Genomic DNA, 22,673 nt, shown 5'->3' with positions numbered 1-22,673 from the left:
CACCGCACTTAAAAACTACTTGCTTACAAAATCAGATATAAAAATACAAAAGTGTCACAGCACACCCTTACTGACAAATTGCTGACTCTCTCATTGTCTGTATGACATTGATTCATAGTGACTTCGCTAATACTTTTTATGTGGCCTGTTGTAAAATTAGGCAAATCTCTAGATGAGCTGATGTACCCCTTGGAAGACCTCTGCGTACCCCTGGTTGAGACCCGCTGCTCTAGAGGACAGTTCAGACACTGGCTGCCAGAAATCCTACTGGCTCAGGGATGCCCTGCTTGAGGCGGGTGAATTTCTGGGCTAGGGCTGAAATGCCCTCCCACTGTTAGCAGTAGTCGCTGGCGGAGAAGCATACAGGCCAGCCTCACCCCTCCTTATAACCAGTATCTATTACTGCCCTTTGGTAACTTGCTAGAAAAAGAAGGAAAGCGCTAGCTCCAACTGTCACTTTATGCTAAGGACTATAGTGTATTTGTTGGCATCCCTGACACACTGCAAGAAGAGGGCCTTTCCCCGGTTAGATTAAATGTGCACCCAGTGGACTGCCAACAGGTGGTAACATCAGCTTTCACTGAACCCATGGATGGGGGTGGGTCTGCGATCAGAGTTTTCCTTCTCCCAGTTAGGCCATCCTCGCTGGGCTAAAGGGCCCCAGCTACTCTGAGCGATCTGGCGATTTGAAAGGTGCCAGAAACCCACCTTTCATACCCCACCTCTGCCATGTGAAGGGGAATTTGGCTGTCAGAGGCTATTCTAGACCCCCACGTACTATAGGCCAGGTTTCTGTAGCCGTGTCTGTCCCAGGACATTCAAGAGAGACGAGGTGGGTGAGAGAGAGACAAGCTTTTGAGCTACACCGAGCTCTGGCCAACAGAAGCTGGTCCAATACAAATATACGCTCACCTACTGCTTTCTGGCGGCATTTAATAGGTGGTGGGAGCTCACTCTCAACCCCACCTCAGCCGTAACAGCACTTTTGGGAGGTCCTCGTAGTCTTCTCTTGTTTTGATTAACTTACATCATATTTGCGATTTTAGCCACCTCACTGTCCATATGAAACAAGTCCCTTGGGACAACCCACTGTTAATTTTCTACCCTGATGAAAATTGACCACCTATTCCTGTTTTCTGATCCAGGAGAATTTAGTTTCCTTAATTCTCTTATGGATTTTGTCAAAGGCTTTTATAAGTCCAAATCAATTTTGTCAAGATAGTCTCCTTTGCCGTTTTGTGGACATGCTCCAAGAACTTTAAATTTAAAACAGTTCTAAAACCTACAGTGTTACGTATTTGTTACCATAGGGACAAACCAGCTCAGCTTCTGTAAATGAAAATTGGGCCTCAAATATTAGAGTTTCAATCAGTTTAACTGGTACTGAAATAAGACTTCCACAGATTTCTCCCAGCACCTATTTTAAAAGGAGGCACCATTTGTTACTCTGTGGGTTGGGGGAATTATTCTTCAACGAACAGGACAGGATCGCTTCCCGGCACTTTAGGGGACTAGCTAACGAACCCAAACATCAGGTTTCCCGGGGGGATCCAACCTCCAAACAGCTAGTGAGCAAACCCCATGCGTTCTAGCCAGGGGCACACGCTACTGTGAGGGAACACACCTTTCTGTAAGGAAGTTTGGAACTTCGAAGTGCTTGTCTACAACCTATTTTTCCCTTACAATTTCCTACCTACAGTAGCCGTCTTCCTGGCCCTGCCCTCTTCAGCACATTCAACAGCGCTGCCCAGCACTGATTTGAGCAGGGTTAAACAATGGTGGCAGGGTCAATTTTGGCGTGCCCATTGTTGCTACCATCAGAGGACAGGCACTGGTGAGAAATTAACAAATGTCTAGTGTAATCACAGGCCAAAAGATTAGCAGCAGCGAGGAAGCAAATACTTTGGCTGTTAGGCACGTTCCTTTGTCTTAGCTCTCAAAGAGCCGTGAAACAAAGTGAAACATAGAAAGAAGCTTTTCATCCTCACTAGACACAGCTTCCCCAATATGCCTTTTACATTAACGCTTTATGAAGAAGTCATGGGTGGGGGCTGAGGGGAAGGGAATTTGGAAATTCAAAGGGTTAAACTTAAGTGTTGGGTTCTGGCCAACTATTTTTGAAAGTGTAACACCACATGATATCTCCTGCTGGTTGAAATGGACTTTTACCAAGTTATTCTCGCAACATTCCCCAAGTTGTACTAAAAGTTCAGGCTCCAGATCAAAAAGGATTTGACCACAAAAAGAATAAAAATGCATTTTTCTAAAATGTTTGCAATTTATTTATTTAAATGAGCACATTAATTTACAGTTTAATACAAAATGGGCACTTTCCCTGCTAGAGAGGTATCACGCTGACATTTTCATGTTCACTACTTTCTCTTTTATTCAAGTCATTCAATTAAAAATAAATAAAACACTTAAATTACTGAACGGTTATATTCAGTCTCAACAGCTTGTAGTCAACATTTTTCAGACACATAAAATACATTTGAACCTTTTGTAAAAACGCTACTAATATCCAGTTCTAAATAGGAGTCACATGAAATGCACACAATTTGCAGTTAAAATTAGAACTCAAGGGAATAGTTTCATTTTGGCATTCTTGGCACTGTAACTTCCCCTCTCCTCTTAGACCTAGTAGGTCCTATATTTGTTATTTTCACTTTTTTCTGCAGTTTAATATTTTCACACTGAAAACCTCTGAACAGCACAGAACCCTTTCAGTGCGTTACGATGGACAAAATTCCTTCCTGAAAATGGAAGTTTGATATGATCCATACATATTGATTTATCTCACCTTGCAAATTTTGGAACTTAGCACATTATACAAATCAAAATTCTAGGATTGAATAGGTGCTTTTAAAGGCATTTTAATAAAAGAAAATAACCAGATCACAGGGTATTTGTAATACAGCATGTCAAAACAGCATTGCGTTATCGCATGACAGACACTTAACACTTTCTGGAGACGCGGTCAACCATGAGTAAAATCGTATTATAGCACTGAATGTGGAAATCCATCAAGACAGTCATCACGCACAAAAGGAAATAACTCAGATCAGTTTGAAACCTACACAATAACAGCACATAAACTGAGATTTACATAACTAAACCCAAAGTTCAGGGTAGCTTTTCCAAGTGAGGTGGGCATTGTTACCAATGAAAATGAAAGCCATGTACCAATTACATGGCAGCACTTAGCCATAACACCAAGATTGGATAATCCAAATTCTGTTTACATCTATCTGTATTCTTTGAGAAAAAAAGCCATCCTGTAAGTTTGGGTATGTGTTCCACTTCCCATATTTCAAACAGCATAAAGGCAAAGTGACAGCTTACAGTATTTATGCACTGAACAAAACATTTTCTTCAATGCACCACCCACTAGCTGTTCTAAGGGCAAAATCATCCCCATGATCCTTTAGTGGCTCGACTGGTTCGATTAATATACAGATGAAAACAAAATGAGACACAAAACTAACAATCCCAATTCTACACATCCAGCAGAGTTAAAAATAAGATTCCTTGCTCTTTTAGTATCACACGTTTAGTATTAAAGATCCCTCTGAGACTAATCAACATTTTCCAAATCAGGTGCCCAATTTTTAGAGATGCTGAGCTCCCTCCACTTTGTCAAGTCCACCTGAAAAAATCAGGCCACTTGGTTAGGTGCCTGACTTAAAGCCTCCAAGTTCCAAAATGTTGGCCTCTGTTCTAACTAGCCTCCCACTTTGGGGGCCCCACTATTTGAAACCCTATAATAACAAAGCACGATGGCACTGATCAGACTGAGAAGCTTAATTGTTAACTTCCACTCTTGTTTCACCAGCTCTCAGATTATTTAAAAATGTGCCCCATGAGACCTTACAGGGATTCTTAACAATCCCACAAAAGAGGAAGCAAGCCATTTTGGCCCATCGTGCCACACCTTTAAAAACATCAATTTACCTAGAAAAATGCAGACTGATGTGAAATTGTCATGGCTGCTTCTTCACATCCATTTCCGGAGAAATTCCTACAACTTCACAGACACCCCAAGCAGAAAACAGTCACCCTACAGCAGACTCCGCTCCCTCACCACACTGCCAAGGGGCCCAGGCAGTAGCGACAGAATACAGAACACCTGCATGGGTGCTCACCCTCTAGTTCCAGGTATAGAGGTGGGGTTTGTCATGCATGCAAAGCCCATTCATTCAGGCTTTGCACATGGGCAAAATTTTGCCCTAAGGCAGCTTAAGAAAAACATGAGTTAATTGTTTCTTCACAGCTCTTGTCGTGTGAATGCAGATTTAGGCATTTTTAGACACATACAAATGTATGCATAGTACATTTCTTGAAGTGGTTATTGTAAATATGCAATAGTCACTTCAGGTCCCTTTACACTGGCTTTCTCTGAATAATCATTTGCCTTCTTTTAAAAAGTTACATGAAGCTGTAGTTTGACACACAACTCCTTATAATTTCCAGTTGTTACATATATGTTAATAAAAAAAATCACGTCCTTGTTGAGACGCATGTGCTAAGTTTTAGTTCATTTTCACTGCAAAGTTTTAACTTTATAATAGGGCTTCCAGTGGAAATAAGGGGACATTACGGAAGTACACAGATTAATAAATTAAATGAAGGAATAAATGATTGAATTAGCCTGGAGCTGTTTATTCCCCCTCTCATAATACAAGAGTAAGGGGACATTCAGTGAAATTGACAATTAACTTTAACACTGATATAAGGAAATACCTTTTTACACAACATAATTGATCTGTAGAACTCAATGCCAAAGGAAAACATTGAGACTAGAGCTTGGCAGGTTTAAAAAAAGATTAGACATTTATAGTGATAAGAAGAACACCAAGAGTTACACTAGATAGAATTGTAAACCTCATGCTCCACAGCATAAACCATCCACTGAGAGCTGAAATCAGGAAACTTCTACTTTGGGCTGGTAATTTTGTTATCTGTTCACTTCATGGCTTCTTATGCCTTCCCCTGAAGCATCTGGCATAAGCCACTGTCAGAGACAGGATACTAGACAGCTAGACCAGTAGTCTGATCTGGAATGGCAATTTCTATGTACCAAAAAGCTGCCACAACCCATACTGGAGTAGAAATGATGAGCACAATTGCAGCTAAATTTCTGTTTAGAACCAGGGGTCACGCCAATGAAATTAATAAGCAGCAGGTGTAAAAACAAACATAAGGAAGTATTTCTTCACATAATGCAGTCAACCTGTGCAACTCATTGCCAGGGGATGTTGTGAAGGCCAAAAGTATAACTGGATTAAAAAAAGTAGAGAAGTTCCTGGAGGATAGGTCCATCAATGGTTATTAGCCAAGACAGTAAGGGATGCAACTCATGCTCTGGGTGTCCCTAAACCTTTGACTGCCAAAAGCTGGGTCTGGATGACAGAGGATGATCACTTGATAATTGCCCTGTTCTGTTCATTCCTTCTGAAGCATCTGGTACCAGCCACTGTCAGATTCTGGAGTAGAAGGACCACTGGACTGACCCTGTATGGCCATTTTTAGGTTGTTTTTTAATCCAAACAGTGGAATGCACTAGCAGAAGGAACATGCATAAGGAGATTGTCTTGAATCACTCATATTTTGGTAGCACAAGAAAACTTTACAATTGGGAGCAGAGATTCCTCACCACCTCGCAGGCTCAGGATGGGAGATTTCGAAATGAAATGCTTACATTTTGGAACCCTTTATACTGAAGTTCTTTTGTATGTGTCACAATGTTGTAAAAAATTCACTGTAATCAGAACTGCAATTTGTATTGGCCCACCGAAACCACTCAGGACTTTCAGTCTATTTGACCTGGCATGGAGTTTCACTTTCTTAGAGCTCATGAGAAGTGGCTTCCAATAGCGTCATTCAGCAGTACGGTATTTCCTCTAACTATTCCTTAGTTACTTCCCTACTTAATAAATTAGCAAATAAAGAGTGGGTTATTTAATGCTATGCTTAAACTTGGAACAGAGGGGCAGGCAGAAAGATTGGGCCTGGTTCTGCTCTCACTTACAATGGTGTAACTCCACTGAAGTCAACAGGGTTCCTTTTGAACGGACATTGCCATACACAAGATCAGAATCAGGCCTCTTGTATACTATTCAGATCATCCAAATACCCTGAATTGCTGAGCATCCTGGAAGTGCATATTCCCTTAGTTGGAACTAAGGGGTGAGGGAGAAACTGTATTTGGACACTTATGGCTTCCAACTACAAAAATGTAATGGAGAAAAAATATTCATTTTTTTAAAAACGTAATACATTTGTAAAGTTTATTCAATTAAAATACTTTTTCTTTCTCTGAAAAAAATCAAAATTCTTTCTTCTCCAAAGGCAACAACAAGATCTCACACAACGTGCAGTGGGTGGACAGGTAGATTATTTAGTCAACTCAGGATAAAATTAAAAGGCTGTTTCAGAACACACACAGTAGTACTCAGTTTCTTTCCAAAACTTGGAGTAACTAATTACACAGTGCAATTCTTCACATTAGAGACCAATAAAGGACGGAAACAGTAAGTAATGATATGTTAATGGAAAAGTTCAAAGTTTCTCCTTTAGTAAACACTAAGTTAGTGCTATGGACCTGGATACTAGACATATATTGGGATTCCTAGAGCAAGCTCTACAGCACTAAGTGAGAACACTGGTGAAATGAGTTGGGAGCTGGGGAGGAGGGCTTTTGAAACAATACTGTGTATAAAATCCCTGATCATAAATATTAAAGCTGCATCTGGTACTGATCAGCCACTTACAATGAAAATATCATTTCTGATAAGTTCTACACAGCTGGACGATAATACCTCACCTTCCACCGTTTCGACCTCATTCGGAAAAAAAAGTACATTATCATTAAAAATAAGGACGATGCTACATAAAGTACAACACATAGACTCATGTCTATGTTAGAAAATCCAATCCCTAAGAAAGACACAGACGGCTTGGTCTCTTTATGGATAACTGATTCGATTGCATTTTTACCTCTATCTTTGACAGGTCCGTTATTTGTTATTAATTTATCTAAGACCTTAGATTTTGAATCCAACATATTTTGTTGATCCAGGATCTTGTCCTCTTTGTCTCCACTCATTTTCTTGGGTAAATTTTTGTCTTTTCTCTCTCTCACATCCCCAAGTTCTATTTCATTAGCGTTAACCTGGCCTTCTGCGTATTTATATAGAATATTTTCATGGTGATAGTGATGCTTCAAAAACTGTAGCACTTGGGCCTCATTCCAACTGTGTAACCCTTTAATTTCATCATGGCACTCAGGACAGAGATCTGGAGTTGGCCACGGAACTTTAGGAAATTTTGGGTCTTCACTTGGATCACCTAAGTAAGGAAAAAGAGAAAATATAAATGGACAAAAGAATTTAATCTATCCATCTGCTCATCTGAAACTGAGGAGACTATTTTCCATTTAATGCAAGTAGTAAGCTTAGTTTAAGGCAACAATAAAAGCCACATGAAAAAGCAAGAGTCAACAAGTTTATACTACTCTAAGAATGAATTTTGAAATCAGTACAAAGCCTTCCTTGCTGAAAATGTTAATTTTCATATTCTGAGTTACTGCTTTTTTCTTGGAGTATTTCATCAGTCTCCCTGTAACAGGAGACCAGTTCACAAATGCTACAGTTTTATCAATGATAAAAACCACTCAATCAAATGCATTTCCAGGAGTTAATTGAAGTTATGGATCAAAATGAACTGCTCTTCTGTGCACAGTACTATGTAGTCCTGAAGCCTAGTTTTCGGAAAGATGTTTCAAGGCCATTCAAAGTCTTGTAAATACATTTACAAGTTTTTATAGATACTGGCAACAATTCCATCCTTACCCTGCTTATTTCAGAAGTGTGTTTTACTACTATAGCAAACCATTTTCAGTACTTAACAAGCCAACTGAAACATTTTAAATGTATGATAATGGTTTTTAAACTTTTAAATACAGTATATAAGCGTTTCTCTTGGACTGGGTTCAATTTTAGTGTTTCAATTTCTCATAGCAGCAGCCGCCATCATTCTGTCTTAATTGGTGGTAGCTGTCCTCCATAGCTAGTACTGGACTTTGTCTGCTCTAGAATAAACTCCTTAAACTTCAATTGAGGTATTTTAAAACAGAAGTCCTCATCTGGTTGAAAAAACTAACATGGCTACAGTGTCTATACGGCACCTCTGATTTTGATTAATACATTTATTGTTCAAAGATTTCACAGAACTATGCTAATACACAACAGGAAATAACTATTTGTAGAATTCACTAGGTGGCTTTTAGAGAGAGCCCTACTCATTGTAAAGTTCCTATACTTCAGATTAATCCTAAATCACAGTCTGAAAGAGAAAACAGATTTTAACAAATTTAGCACATATAATTTGGCATTATTATTTGCAATGCATGTTCAAAATTTTTACTAGAAGGGACTTAGACCAATTGTTGCATCACTCAAACCAGCATCTTAGTGAACTCTCCAAGGAGGAAATATTTTTTTTCTAAAATATTATATTCTATCTTGACAATTCTTAGCAACCTATTCTGAAGAAAAAGACTCCAATTTTTCCCTTTACCCCCTCAGACACTGGTAACATGCATTATGGGGAAATATTATCTAATATGTTGCGTGCTTCTCCTGCTTGGAGGCACAAGATAAAATGTTTGTATTCAAAACAATATTTAAAACTTCCCATATCTTGGGAATGCAGCTTTACCAGAAAATAAACACAATGTTGTACATTTGAATGGTAAGTAATGTTACATACACTAATCCGTAACAGCAGACAGGTACTAAGTGTAAATAGAAACCAATTTTCTTTAGTGCTTTAAGTTATAGGACAACTGTGCAACACAATGGATTAAATACAACCCTAATAGTTTGGTGGTGTTTTAGTCCAATTGTTATAAAAAACCTCCACAGGAAAATAAATCTTGTTTGACGAATAATTTTAGTTTATTCCATTACTGATTTATGAATAGTTTACGCCGCTCTACACAGAGGAACAGAATCCTGTTCAATTATGATCTTCTGAACTACATTTCTCTAGTGATTTTTGTATTCCCAGCTAGAAAAAAATGAAAACAGGTTTCAATGGTGATCTAAAACATTCTGGAAAGAACTGTAATTATTCTTGTCCACAGGTTAGTAGCTGAGCTGCAAACAGGCTTTGAATTGCACTCTGGAAAGGTCATCCCATCATGCAGCACGTGGAACTTCAGAAATACTGATGCTCTTGAGAACAATGGAGCCTCTTCCCCACACACATTATTGTGTCCTGAACCATTGTGACCCGAAGACTGGTGTGCCTTAAATGGAAGTTTTACTCACTCAAAAGTTATTTCTGTTGGAATTGGAAATGTGCCCTGTGATCAGTTCTAATAACTTTTGAACACCCACAGAATTAAGACCACTATTTGTTCAAATTATATTGTAGAACAGTACTATCGTCATAGCCACCAGACCAAAGCTAGCTTTGGTACATGTTCCTACCTCCCATACCTGCAAGCCTGTCATTCACTACATTGTGCTTCTCCCACAGCCAGAGAACAGCTTTGTCTAGGGTTTTCACGGACTCCATGGATTCTTTCGCCATCTCTTCAAAATGCTGTGCACAAGCCTTGCACCCAAAAAAGTGCTGAATATACCGCCGCATGATCTGTAGGACCACTTGGGGATTATCTTCAAAACCTGTAAAGAGCAATGGGTCCCCGTTAGCAGCACCTGAACAAACACAGCTTCCAATATTATTCCACCCACACAAGCAAACACATCACAAACCAAAATAAAAATGCATCGGGGGGGGGGGAAGGAAAGGAAATGCTGCCCCGTTGGTTCCACACCATGAGGCTAGCATTTAAAATGTAGAACGTTGGTTTTATTTTACAGATGTTCTTTATGTGGATATCCATACAGATGTTCTTTATGTGGATATGTGAGCTCACACAGCAACTGCACCTCAGTGAATCACAACTGAGGTGGACAGTGAACAGTTTTGCATAAAACAGTTCTGCTGCCTAAGAAAAACTGCTATTTCTACATATAAAACCTTGTTGTAAACAAATACTAGACAGACACAGAGGTGTTAAAGATACTTGACTGTACAGAGGTGCACTGAATACAGGATGGATAACATTATATATAGTATCAAAAGCTAATCAGTGGTGTTCACTCATTTCCCCTATCAAAGGATATTTTGCCAGTACAGAGAAGAAAGGCAGTTACAAGATCTACGTGCAACATGGATGGTAAAACACTTTTCTCAGAAGCTCAAGTCACAGAATAAGATTTGGCACTGTGAAGCCAACTGTAGTTTCTTCATACAGCAAGTGATATTTACAAAAATAGAGTATACTCCAAGACCTCTTTCAATGACTGAATGAACACACATCATGTCAATTCAATATTAAATTTGTGCTCAGATACTATAATGATGGGTGACCTCATTTAAAAAAACCCAAACAGCAAAACCCCTCTAAGAGGTAACAATGTCTCAGTAGCCCCAATCTGCCTCTCACCTTTCATTAATATTCTCCGTAAGTTTGAGGAACACAAATATCCCCTTCTTACTACATTTACATAAACACGAAGGCATACATATATGTATATTTAATACAGTGACTTTACTTAACACTTATAAGAATTTTGGAATGATTTTCTGATAAAATCATGACGATTGGTTCATAGTGTTTACATGTCCATGCTGAAGATACATGAGTGCATTATTATGGAGTGCAGAAAAAGTGCTAAGACCTCTTCAAACGAAGAGCCTTATCCTGCCGTTATGACTGCATGCACGGTTTACTTCTACAAGCAGTCCTTATTCAAGTCCATGGGCCCGTAGTCAGCAACAGAGTGGTCTTACTGTACTTCTCAAAGATGTAATTGCAGAGCTGTGTACAGACGTCTGACTAGTATACTTAACTTCTCCTGTAAAACACACTGTAGTATATTTACTAGTATACTATGAATGATCATAAATAATTGATGTAAAAACCTTTGTCAAATGTAGTATATTTTGTGATGTAACACCCTGGATTGAATTGACTGACTGAATTAGCAACTACTGTAGCTGAACAAAAGCTCAACAATCTGCAATGGGATGAGCTACAGTAAGGTTCTACCATAACTGATTACAGCATTTAACTGAATATATCTTTCTAATGGCATATGCAAAATTTTATTTACATTTACTATTGTTAAATATAATTATATTTGAAGTACTTTTTAATTTCAAAACAGTTCTGTAGTGCATCTATAACCTCCTGCCCTGTTCACTGGAAAAATTGTTAGTACAAGCTATTAAAAATATTAACTGTTTATGTACTCCAGAAACATATGTACAAGGGTCTATTCATAAAACACATGTAGGCAACGAAAACAGCAGCATTATGCTGTAAACATGAAAGCTCAAAACATAAAAAGAAATTATTTGAAACCAAAGAGAAGTAATAAATGGTGAACAATCTCTACTCAGACATTCAATATCTGTGATTGAACAGACATGTATAAATAAAAAAAACAACTGAGATTAAAGCAGATTAAATGTGAGTATTAAAAGAACTGCTGAAAAATAATTTTAGAAAGCCAACATGAATTTCAGGCAAAACAAAACTATTACTAAGCAACAGTATTTTAAAGATTGATCTTTTAATTTTTTTTAAACAAACGCAGTTTATACTATTCTTCAGATTATTGGCAAACTCAGCCCCCTTATATAGGAGCAAAGAATCACACGCATATACATAACCATATACATTAACTCTTAAAATTCTACATCCTTGAAATCTCAAGCATCACAATGTTCATCTTTTGACAGTTCCTAGTCATTTTATGGATTTACAGATTCTTGAGAAAATTTGGATGTTATCAATAAAACAAATATAGGACTGCATCCTGCAAAACCTTACACATGTAATATTTACTCATGCGAATAGCCCCATGTTCTCAACAGGACAGCTCATATAACTAAGGATTGCAGGATTGAATTCTTGCAATGATTTTAAGCGCTAAGATTCCACTAGACTCCTTTACACCAATCTTGTTGCAGGATCAGACCACACAGATCAACATTTTAACAATGTATCTGCAAATATATATTGGAGGAAACAATATGTTAAGAAAACTAGAGCAAATTCACCTTAGCTATCATACTCTACAAGTAACTAGAACTACCAAGAAAATACTGTTGCTTTTAAAAAATAAAAAATCCAAACGCAAAATGGCTCATTGTTTGTTTTTCTTTTATCAGCCCAAAGATGGATCTTCTATTAACATCTGCCATGTATCATCGTGTAATCCTCCTTTTCTCTTTCCTCCCAAACTACTGCAATTCAGGGTAACCCTAATCTTTAAAGTGGACAAGAATCATAAAACCCTACCTGTGGTGGGAAGGATTAGGGAGTGCATCATGCTTTTTAGTAGATGGGATTTAAACAAGCAATAAGGAGAGGAAAACCTCCCAAGACATAATCCGACAGTCTCAGACTGACCCAATTCTTTCACCATAAGAAGTGATCAAATATCTGCCTCAATTTAAATTGATAGCTAAGTGTACTGTACTGAAGATTTTTCAGGTTCTAGAGTATACTTTAAATTTCTGCCTTCCTTGAAAACACACTTGCAATATGGGAGCAATTTAAGATTCCATTTTGTGTAGTTAAATTATGGACAACAAAAAAACCAAACATACTGCTAAATTACAGCATTTTTATGACAAGTGGAATGAGTGAATGAAGAGCACCGGGAGGTGTAACTTATGCTGGCTGTCAGTGCCGTGCCATCCAATGTGCCTCTCTAGGGTGTGCTCTTCACTAGGCACTACTGGTGTTAACTTCTAAAAGGGATTTAACCTGTCTTTCCACAACTATAAATGTACAAGTACTGCCAGTTAGATGCTGAACTACCTAATTTGTAGATGGAGTCCAGCTAAGACAATTAAGCAACCTTAATTGTGTCTGCAAATAATGCTGCACAAACATTTGTGCCTATAATTTGGGAGTTCAACCACAGAACCATTTTTTTTTTAAACTGGCCTGTTACAAATGGCAACTGGAAAAAATTGAACCAGTTTCTGACGTTGGCCACGTGGGGACATTCTTCCTAGAATTTTATCTTTCAAGGACATTTCTTGCCTGAAAATTGTTTTTGTGACTCCAATCCACATATCTGGACACAGGGTTATTCCACACAGGCTTCCTATAGCCTGGCTCTGCCTAGATTAATTGTCCATTTTGTTTTACAAAGTCTCTCTCAAACAGGTATATCAGCAAAAAGGTACAAACCTCCATATTCTCGATCACTAAATAGTCCCTTTTGACTGATGGAAGCCAAAGTGGATTCTTAACATACAGAGCATTTGGGGCCATAATTAAGGGAAATGAATTGCCTCAATTTTAATTGTAATTGGGTAGTTTCCAACCTCAGATTATTCTTGCCCTATTCCTGAAGGGATGATTTAAAAGGTATTCCATAATTTATCCATTTGCTATAACATTTCCAGAACTCTTCCATTACATTGCTTTGACATTATAATCAGTGCAAGTATTTTAAAAATACAACAGAGCAAGAATAAAAACAAATACTGTCCTATCAAATAAAAAATGATTTAGAAAATTTTATTTTAGCATCAATAATTCAGTCTTCTGACCATGATGGAAATAAAATGTGCATCTGACTAACAAGCTTCTTAAATATGAATCAATACCAAATTTTCCTGACCCCCCTGTGTAAAAGACAAGTAAGTAATTATACAGTGTGTCTGCTATTAAACAAGAAATGTTGCTTATGGACACAAACTTTCCTGGTGGACCAACAATATGAAAATGCAATTGAAATAATTATTCAGTCCTGTGATTTAGTATCTATAAAAATTACATCAATTGGTTCATGACCAATTATTTTGCTTTATAAACTAGTTTAGCTGAACTACTAATTTAAATTTTTTAAAAAAAATATCAGCTATGATCTATCCTAACAAATAGATTTACATACCCCCTCCCACTCCATTGGGAGAAACATCAGTTCAGTGTTTCAAAGACATTCTCACTCATCCGGGTTTCATTTCCCCCCCCCCCCCCCATCTTCAAGGCAATGTACCTAACTTAACCACTCTTGCAGGGGAGAAGGGATGGCTGTTGCTCCTTTCAGAGCCCATCAAAACAGTTCTTGAGTCAACCAGAAGGGTTGCAACAAAGCAGATATGCCCTGACCCCTACTGGTCCAGAATTGAAACACTGAGCCTTGGATGTCAATGTCCTCCATGGAACTGGAGTGCATCTTTTATTAAAGTGTGTGTGTGTGTGATCTCTGAGCAGAGATTTATTCAAATCCAGTATTTGTTATGCTAATTTATTCACAGCTAGATTGCCTCATCAAGATCTCCCCTCCTTTAGTTCTCCTGCATAACTGCTGCTTACCTGTGTTGATTAAGGCTTTTGGTCGAACTGCAGCTTGAACAGTTAAGGTGTGGAACAGCTTCCAGAGCGAACACGTATAACCTCTCAGCTCTGGTTTGCTCCCCTGACAGCCGACCCACTGAATGTGATTAGTGAGAAATATTCCAGAAATCTGAAAAGAAAATATTCTTTAAAATGTGTCCAGTCTGGGACCACATTACTTGAAAATGACACTTTCCTACTGAATTTATCACGTCTGTTAATTGCTCCTGAACGTATGAGATAGGTTGGGTATGTGTGCACCTCTTTTTGTTGTGTTTACCTGGTAATTTCAATAAGTCAGTTAAAAGAAACAGACCTTTATGCGCCTTAGGCAGAAAAGGGCCTAAGACAAGCAAGCCCATATATCCAAACATGTACAATGCTGATATTACAGGTTGATGTTTGGACATTCTTTGAGTGGAGTATTATCTTCTGGTTAAATATAAGGTAGGTCTACCTTTACAGTGGTGTGTGGAGTACAGACACTGCATGACCAGCTATAGGAATCAACAGCAGCGTTGATGATGAAACACAGCTTAGGTGAGTAGACTAAATGCCTGAACCCCTAGGTTCCATGCCTTACATCGCTCTCTCCATTCCCAAGCCATGCCTCCCATGTCTACTCTGCTATTTTTAGTCGTTTCTGCTGCTGGAGCATTTCCCCACCACAGTGAAAGGCTCTGGCCAGGGGGAGGGAGCAGGGAAAGGCTTTGGCTGCTCCCCGTGGCTAGAGCCTTTCCTCACCGTCTCCCCATGCAGGAGTCTTCCACAGCCAAGTGCAGCTATACACTGCAAGGACAAGTGTGGACACAGCCTGCCTTTCACTATGGTGCATAGCTACACACACAGTACTTGTACTCTGCACACCTGTCTACACTGACATAGCCTTAGTTAATGCATTTTCCCAACTAGCACCTTTCCAAAAAAAGGCAGTTTAATGAAATGCTCAGTTCAGATCAGAATGGCCCAAACCTGCAAGATGAAGTTCTCGATTCCCACTGAAATGAAAGGGAACTGAGGGTACCCAGTCCTCCACAGACACTCAGCACACTCCAGGATCAGCCTCCAAATTTATTAGTTAACACTACTGTTAATGACAGTAGATCCTAATTTAAAATAAAGATGATCCATTTGTGAAAGTGTATTAAGTTGAAGCTATTAAATTCACGTTTAAAGGAACGTAGAGTTTAAGTAGTCTGGGCTATTCTCATGAATTATTAAATATTTTTTTGTGTAAGCATTAAAGCAGGACATAATACTTCTCTCTTAAACACTATAAATTAGTGTGATGGAAAATATAAGACATCCTAATTTGTAAGATTCTTTATAAAAACACTAGACAAAGAATTTTTTTTTATTCTCCTCAACACCTGTTCTAGGTCAGTACATTAATAAGTTTCTGAAAAGTCTTCAGGGTTAATGTAAAATCACAATGGCTAACTTTGCCAGCTTTTAAACTCTGGCCCACAGTGCTGGAAATAACTGGTCCAATTCAAAGTCCTAAAAATCCCATTCATCAGAGGAGAAGGAAATAAAGAGGGAGGTGTGTCTCAACATACAATAAATGTGTAGAACTGATTTGTGCTAAACAGTCTGATCCTGCCCTTCTCTGCCAGAAAGGCGATGTTCATATTTTATGTGTGCGTGTCTCTCTTTTAAAGGATATTGAGCAAACATTTTCATCAGAGACATTGAATTATCTGAGCATGGCAAAGGAAAGATCTGTAACATCAGTAACTGCACATTCATACACAGAGGGCTGTGCTATGCTGCACTGTACTTCATTTCTCTCATTTACGTTCCTTCATAGGGATTTTTTTTCTGGTTAATGAATTCACTTTATTTCCATTTTAACCTTCTTATAACTGCATTATGCCCAAGGGAGGCATCAGTAAGTGGTGTCTTGGATTTATACAGAACCTTATCCTTTATTAATGTTGTATTTTATGCTGGAAACTCGTAACAGCTTACCCGCATTTTGTTGTTGACCAGATCTAGGATAGCATCATAAGGGATTTTGTCTAATGGAAGGCTCACCAGCCACTCTTGCAAGGTCTCTAACAACTTCACCACGGGCTGACGGCCAGGAAATAACTAACAGAAATAAGAAAGTACCCATAGATTTTAAAGCACTCATTACAGCGAGACCAATTCATATTTTAAAATGTTTTTACTTCTTATAAGCTTTAATTAAACTTGCCATACTAGATTTTTTGTTACACACAATTGGAATTAATCACTTATTATATTTTTCAGTGAATAACCACTTTGCATTAATTTAACATCTGTACACATACTTTGCTCACCACTGAAATGAAGCTGGTATTTTACAGCACACAGAAAAATACAATACAGCAGTTTAGGACAGAACATGAAAAAAAACTGTATCCAAACTGCAGAATACACCTCAAGATGGAATTCTGGCAGGCACTTCCAGCGGACTTTTAATGTTCAGGACCTCATTTTCACACCTCTCCTGAATGATACCAGCCCCTAATACAAATAAATAATAATAATGCCAGAGTATTGGTTCAATACTGACTCCAGTGGAAGAGTGTCACAATGCTTCCTACAAAAGTTAGGCCTTCCATGGAGATTTCCCATCAAACTTTTGACTCAATCTGACCCTACTTTATTTGAGATGTAATGTCACTTCTACAATTGGAAGTGCATTGTAATTTGTAAGTCTACTTTCATGTTATTACAGTTCGGGGAGTTTTAATTTCCAAAAGCTTTTCAGTTCTCTGTTAGGAACTGACCTTTAAAAAAAAAAATGATGCATAAACTTGTAAACTGCTCTGACTATACTGCATATAGCATCAGAGACCTCAATCACAAGTACAGACACAACACTTTGGATACAAATTTCCTGTCAGTGACACGGATGCAAGACAAGACAAACTCTACCATGCTGCTGTCTTTGATGAGTTGTAAAGAGAGTTGCTTGCCAATGGCGCTTTTCAGTATTATTTATGTGGAACACAGGTCCCAATCCAACTGGTCCAGATCAATTTATATTTGGGTACGTACAATTTGCATACTTAAATTCCTCATGCTTTTTTAACTGCACATAGGAGTCTGTACACAACAGCTTAGGACAGGAAGCGGAAACACTCTATGTTAAACAGTTCCAAAGGTAGCAGCATTTCAACAGTAGGGGAAGTTGTCCCTCTATCTGCTTTATCAGATATGCAGAGACCGTTAGGATGCGAGATGCTATAGAAACGCAAGTTCATTCTGCAGTAACTGTTCAACTGTTTATAAGATACGTCCTGGTAGATAACTGGTTCCTTCCAACTACTTGAGTCATGGTCCAATGTGTGCTCTCCTCTTCTGACTCTTCCTCCAGCCCAGAGCTCTCTTAATTGGTTTAATGAAAAACTCTTGAGCAGCAACTGCTTTCTTTGCTATCTGCATAACACCTAGCACAAAGAGCCCTAATCTTTGATTTGGGGTTCCTATCAACTACCGTAATAGGAGTAAACTGTACACAACTGAAATACTGATACTGTATTTGATAGACATAACTTTAAGTGCATAGATATAATACCTTCCCAAAGTAATGCTGACCAGTGCAAATGAAAGAAAGGGCTACTGCAAGTTGCACAAATAGCCAAGAAACGAATCCTACAACAATGAAAATCCCTGAGCAGGAGATGGGAGCACAGACTTTAGTGATGTAGCAGCACTGTAAATGCTCTTCTTCAGAAATGAGGCTGGTGTACAAAGTCCTGAAATCGAGGTTCACACCGATGTTTTTATTAATTGATCACAAAATATTTAGTTTAAAAAGGAGTTAAGTTCTTAAAAACAAAACCTCAAATAAACTAAATTATGGCATCAATGCAGTATGCTACATTTTATGAAGTCCTTTGGTGTAAAGAACCACACAGGAAAGAAATCAGAATTGTGACTAAAATGTGAAATATCAGAAGAGAAACGTTTAAGAAAGTGTTAAAAAAATACAAAAATAAAAAACCTTTCTGCTGCCTAGAAGGGAGCATTCCCCATTTATTCACTAATAGCCAGGAAAATAAATTACATTAGCTGGCCAGGATCCATCAGGAAGAAAAGAGGCTGTTTTAGGGATAATATGATGGACAGATTAGCACTACACTTTCTTAAAGGAAATGAGGCCAGCTAGAGATTTCTGACCTCTGACTGTCATAGGGGGTAAGAACCTGTCTGACTGATTTTCACATAATGCCAGATACTTGGAAATGTTATATAAATCTTATTGTCCCTCTAAACAGCCACTGATTTGCTTTGTTTACAAACAAACAAATACAATCTGTTAATTACTTGATATTGAAATATGGAGAGACACTGCAGCTCATGTTTAACTGGCGGTCACTTTTAACCGTTAAAACATTAGAATTTTTCTAAGTCACATTTTCTTCGTGTCAGACTCACTTTAAAAATGTCTAAACTTTAGGACAAGTAAGTCCAAAGCAAAAGCACCAACTAAACTCCCATCATTGTCACAGTATCTGAGCACCTCAAACATTAAAGGGTTTATCCTCACAACACCCATGAGGTGACACTGTTTAGAGTCTTTGAAATATGGTGCTCATCAGCTATGTTCAAAACTCTTGATTAAAGTCAGCTGTATTGTTAGAAGTCCAACCTAATTTTCTAAACACTGTATGTGGTCACATAGGCACAACAATTTTAAAGTTACTTTAACAAAGTCCAAGAATCCAGAGTGTGTGTGTGTGTTGGGGGGGTGGGGGGTGGAATAATCTATGCTCAGTTACGATTACTACCTATCCAGAAAAATCTGAGCAACCATCCCAATTTTCACAGGTCTGGGACAACCAGAATCCTTATTTCATTCTGAGCCATGCAATGCGACAAAGTGCATTTTAATCCTTCAGGTTTATCTACAGAAGCATAACAGAATTTCTATATCTAAGATACTGTAGCAACCAAAACATGTACATTTTTAAGGGCACTCTGAAAGACATTTTCAGAAACATAAAATATTCTGTCAAATAATAAATTTTACATTATATTTGTAAGACTCAAGTGAATGTAATCAAAGACTAGAAGTGTATACCTTGGAAATGACTGTAACAAAATCCTTGAAGGTCTTTAGCTCAGCTCCCTCAAGCGTCTTGTGAGTGGCAAGCTCTACCCTGAGTAGGTAATGCAATCCTGATTCAAGGTCAGCCATGTACAGCTTAGCTCTAAAACACACACACACACACATATATATAATGTTAAAAATTGAGGCAGCTTTCTTTCACTCATTTTCTCACCAGTCATTATGGTAAAACTGATATGTAGTGGGCACTATTCAAACCTCATAATCTGCAGTTCCACAGTGATTGCAGTATCTTCTATTCCAAGGGCAGGAATATACAGTGCAGTACCTAGTACCATGAATGTCAAGTTTAATGGCTTCCACAGTACTCTAATTTTAGAACAGCAATTTTATGCCACTAGTTCAGAGAATAGACAAATGAAGCACAACTGCATAAAAAGTTATCTTGTGTTTGAGTAAGAACTTTCTACCTCCCAATTTCTCCCTCTAGAGAAATCATAACCCTGAGATTCTATCAGCAAGCAAATTGCTGGTGTCACAGCTTGTGACTTCTCTACACAGTTAAATATAAAGTAGAGAACAACAGGCTGTGAGGGGACAAGCCTTTTGTTTAACAGAAGTATCTTTGATGAGGAACAATGCCAAGGAAACTGACCACAACAAAAATGAAAATAACCCCATATTAAGAAAGATGGAATTTAGAAATACTCCCCAAATGCAGCAGTCCCACTAGAGAGACCTTGTGCACCATAGCGTATTTAAGAGTCAGTCAATTACAGAAGGTCTTGTGACAGTCAGTCACCCACTGATGGCTATGGATAAAGCAGACATTTGAGATGAATGAGACCTCAGCACCTTCCTTCCTCAGAGTAGCAACAATCATGGAAAATATTTCTATATTTACACCACCACCACCCACAGACAAGCAATTGAACAAAATATAAACAACTTAAGAGTTTGTATCCTTCAGTGCTTTTCGATTACAAGCCCAAGTTAGTACAAAATACAGCAACACAGCAGAACAAACAGAATTGGATACAGACCCGACAGCCTAATGTTTCAAAAAATTCCTGAGGATCCTTATGTCTTATAACCCACATGATTAAACAGTAGATTTAAGAGAGCTGATCAAATCAGAAAACCAGCTTATTCTGACAACAATGGTTGCATAACGATAACAGAACACCTAAAAACACATGAAAAGCTGCAGTGGAGAACTGGGAAACTTCTGATTTATTTTTATGAAAAGAAGTGGGAGACTCAGTTTCCCCTCTCCCTTTGTATTGTTCTGCCATGTGTGTAGGGGTTAATTTCTTTTCTGAGACAAAGGAGTGACTGTGTGGAAGTCACCTAAGCATGAATGAATTATCAGGAACTAAAATTACTGGGGAATAATTAATGTAAATACCTAGGCAGGTAAACAAGTCTGGAAAGGCACCACACATGAGGAAAATGAACTACCCTGCTTTGAACTGGTTGAAAGAGGTTATCAAACAAAGAACTGCCAAGCCTGCTACAGGAGGGAGGTCACTCTCACTGGACTCAAGAACTGACAAAAGGCTATGACAGGAAGGACACAGCCCGCAGAAAAAGTTTGAAATCTACCAGCATCTCCATGTTGAAGACGGGTGATACGTGGTAAGGGAGGCAGGCATATAAGCTGTTTATTGTTTTCAAGATATGTTTTCTCTATGAGGCTTTTGGTTCCAAATAAATACTTTGATTTATGAAGGCTGGCTGGACATTGATTAACCCTGTCATAGCCCCTGAGAGAGAGCAAGATGTCAGGTGCTGAACTAAACTCAGACCTGCTAAGGTGATCGAAGTGAATTGCAGGAGGGATTTTAGACTAAATCCCCTGTCTGGAAGGGGAGGAATGTTGGCTCCTGCAAGAAAGGGGATGACTAGAGACCCAAGTCGCATCCCCTCATGGAGGCCATGAAGAGGTTAGAGATACAAGTATCTCGGGAACTGTGACAGCTGCATTCTGAATGATACAGACTACAGACATATTCCGAGTGGCCAAGTGTCACCTCTTTAGTAAACAATGTATTCACTTAATAACAGTTATAAAAAGTTTATTAGTAGGTCTGCTGACTTGTCAGTATTAAATCATCAAGCACACAAACAATCTAGCTGGGAGATACTTATATAGTGATCTTTTATAAAAAATTGTATTGTACAAGCACCAAGATTGATAGAATCATTCACATTAATAAGATACTCATTAGCTACAAAAATCAGTTATCAAAACACAATATTCTATATAAACTGTTAAAAGAAAGTAACAGCCATCTGTCAAAAAACAAAACAAACAGGGCTGACACTTTAATAGTAACCATAACAAAAAATGAAAATAAGTACAAAATGGAAGCACTCAGTCCTACATCTTTTCCAGCTAAAGATGCTGAAGGATTATCTCACTGCAAAGCTCTTGTATCCTTCTCTCAAACACTCAGAGGGTGAACATAAACCTAAGTGGATTTGGTCTGATAAACATCTTTTCTGGTGACTTTAGGGTTCTCTAATGTATATGCATTTACCTAACACTTTCTAGTGGTGTCTTGACTCACCATTATACAAACAAATACTGGGTTCGCTGTTTTCTGTAGGTTTGCCAAAAACTGATTGTTAAAATTTTTAATACTGATTTTATTTTTCTCTGGGATATTGATTTACAAGCTAAAGTTTTCCAATAAAAAATAAACTAGTGAACCCTACATTTCAGATACTAGTTTGATCCTCAATCCTGCTCACACTGACACCAATGGAAGCAGAACTGAGCTCTGGATTTTTTTTTTTTTTTTTTAAGTAAAACATGCGTTTAAAATAAAAATGGTCTCTAACAGAACTTTCTTCCAGAGAAATGCAGACATTTGCTCCAAACGCATATTGAAAATATTGCTTGAAGCTTCTTTAAAATCCCTAAAACATCAGTCATAATTGCAAGAAAGGTACATTCACTAACTAGAGTATTACATCTTTGCTGCTAGGGCTGAATTAATTTACCATTGTATCTAGTATATTGCGAAAAGGATCCTGCTGAAGAAACAAACGAAAGCAATGCTGTACAACGTGATCCGTAAGACATTTTAGTGCTTGGATCCCTTTAATATTCACACACAATCCCTTTGTTCTGCTCAGCTATTCAATTCCGGGCGTATCCTTTGAGAAGTTATGGAATCA

General features: G+C 38.2%; 1 protein-coding gene across 6 annotated transcripts in view; it reads right to left on the bottom strand.

Annotated features, from left to right (window-relative positions):
* Nucleotides 1-2,248: 2,248 nt before the first annotated feature.
* Nucleotides 2,249-22,673, bottom strand: part of QSOX2 (quiescin sulfhydryl oxidase 2) — a 43,768-nt gene continuing 23,343 nt past the window's right edge. For 3 of the 6 annotated variants that reach the window (XM_073313753.1, XM_073313757.1, XM_073313754.1), the window contains exons 8-12: nucleotides 19,500-19,629; nucleotides 16,412-16,534; nucleotides 14,420-14,570; nucleotides 9,495-9,692; nucleotides 2,249-7,347 (exon numbers count right to left, since the gene is read on the bottom strand). In XM_073313753.1, the coding sequence (XP_073169854.1) occupies nucleotides 6,797-7,347; nucleotides 9,495-9,692; nucleotides 14,420-14,570; nucleotides 16,412-16,534; nucleotides 19,500-19,629 (1,153 nt within the window). In that variant the 3' untranslated portion in view covers nucleotides 2,249-6,796. The remainder of the gene's footprint in view (nucleotides 7,348-9,494; nucleotides 9,693-14,419; nucleotides 14,571-16,411; nucleotides 16,535-19,499; nucleotides 19,630-22,673) is intronic. The other 3 variants (XM_073313755.1, XM_073313756.1, XM_073313758.1) reach the window with 2 other exon arrangements.

The sequence above is a fragment of the Lepidochelys kempii genome, chromosome 16 (assembly GCF_965140265.1).
Source record: "Lepidochelys kempii isolate rLepKem1 chromosome 16, rLepKem1.hap2, whole genome shotgun sequence".
NCBI lineage: Eukaryota > Metazoa > Chordata > Testudines > Cheloniidae > Lepidochelys > Lepidochelys kempii.
This window is presented reverse-complemented; position numbering and strand designations above follow the sequence as displayed.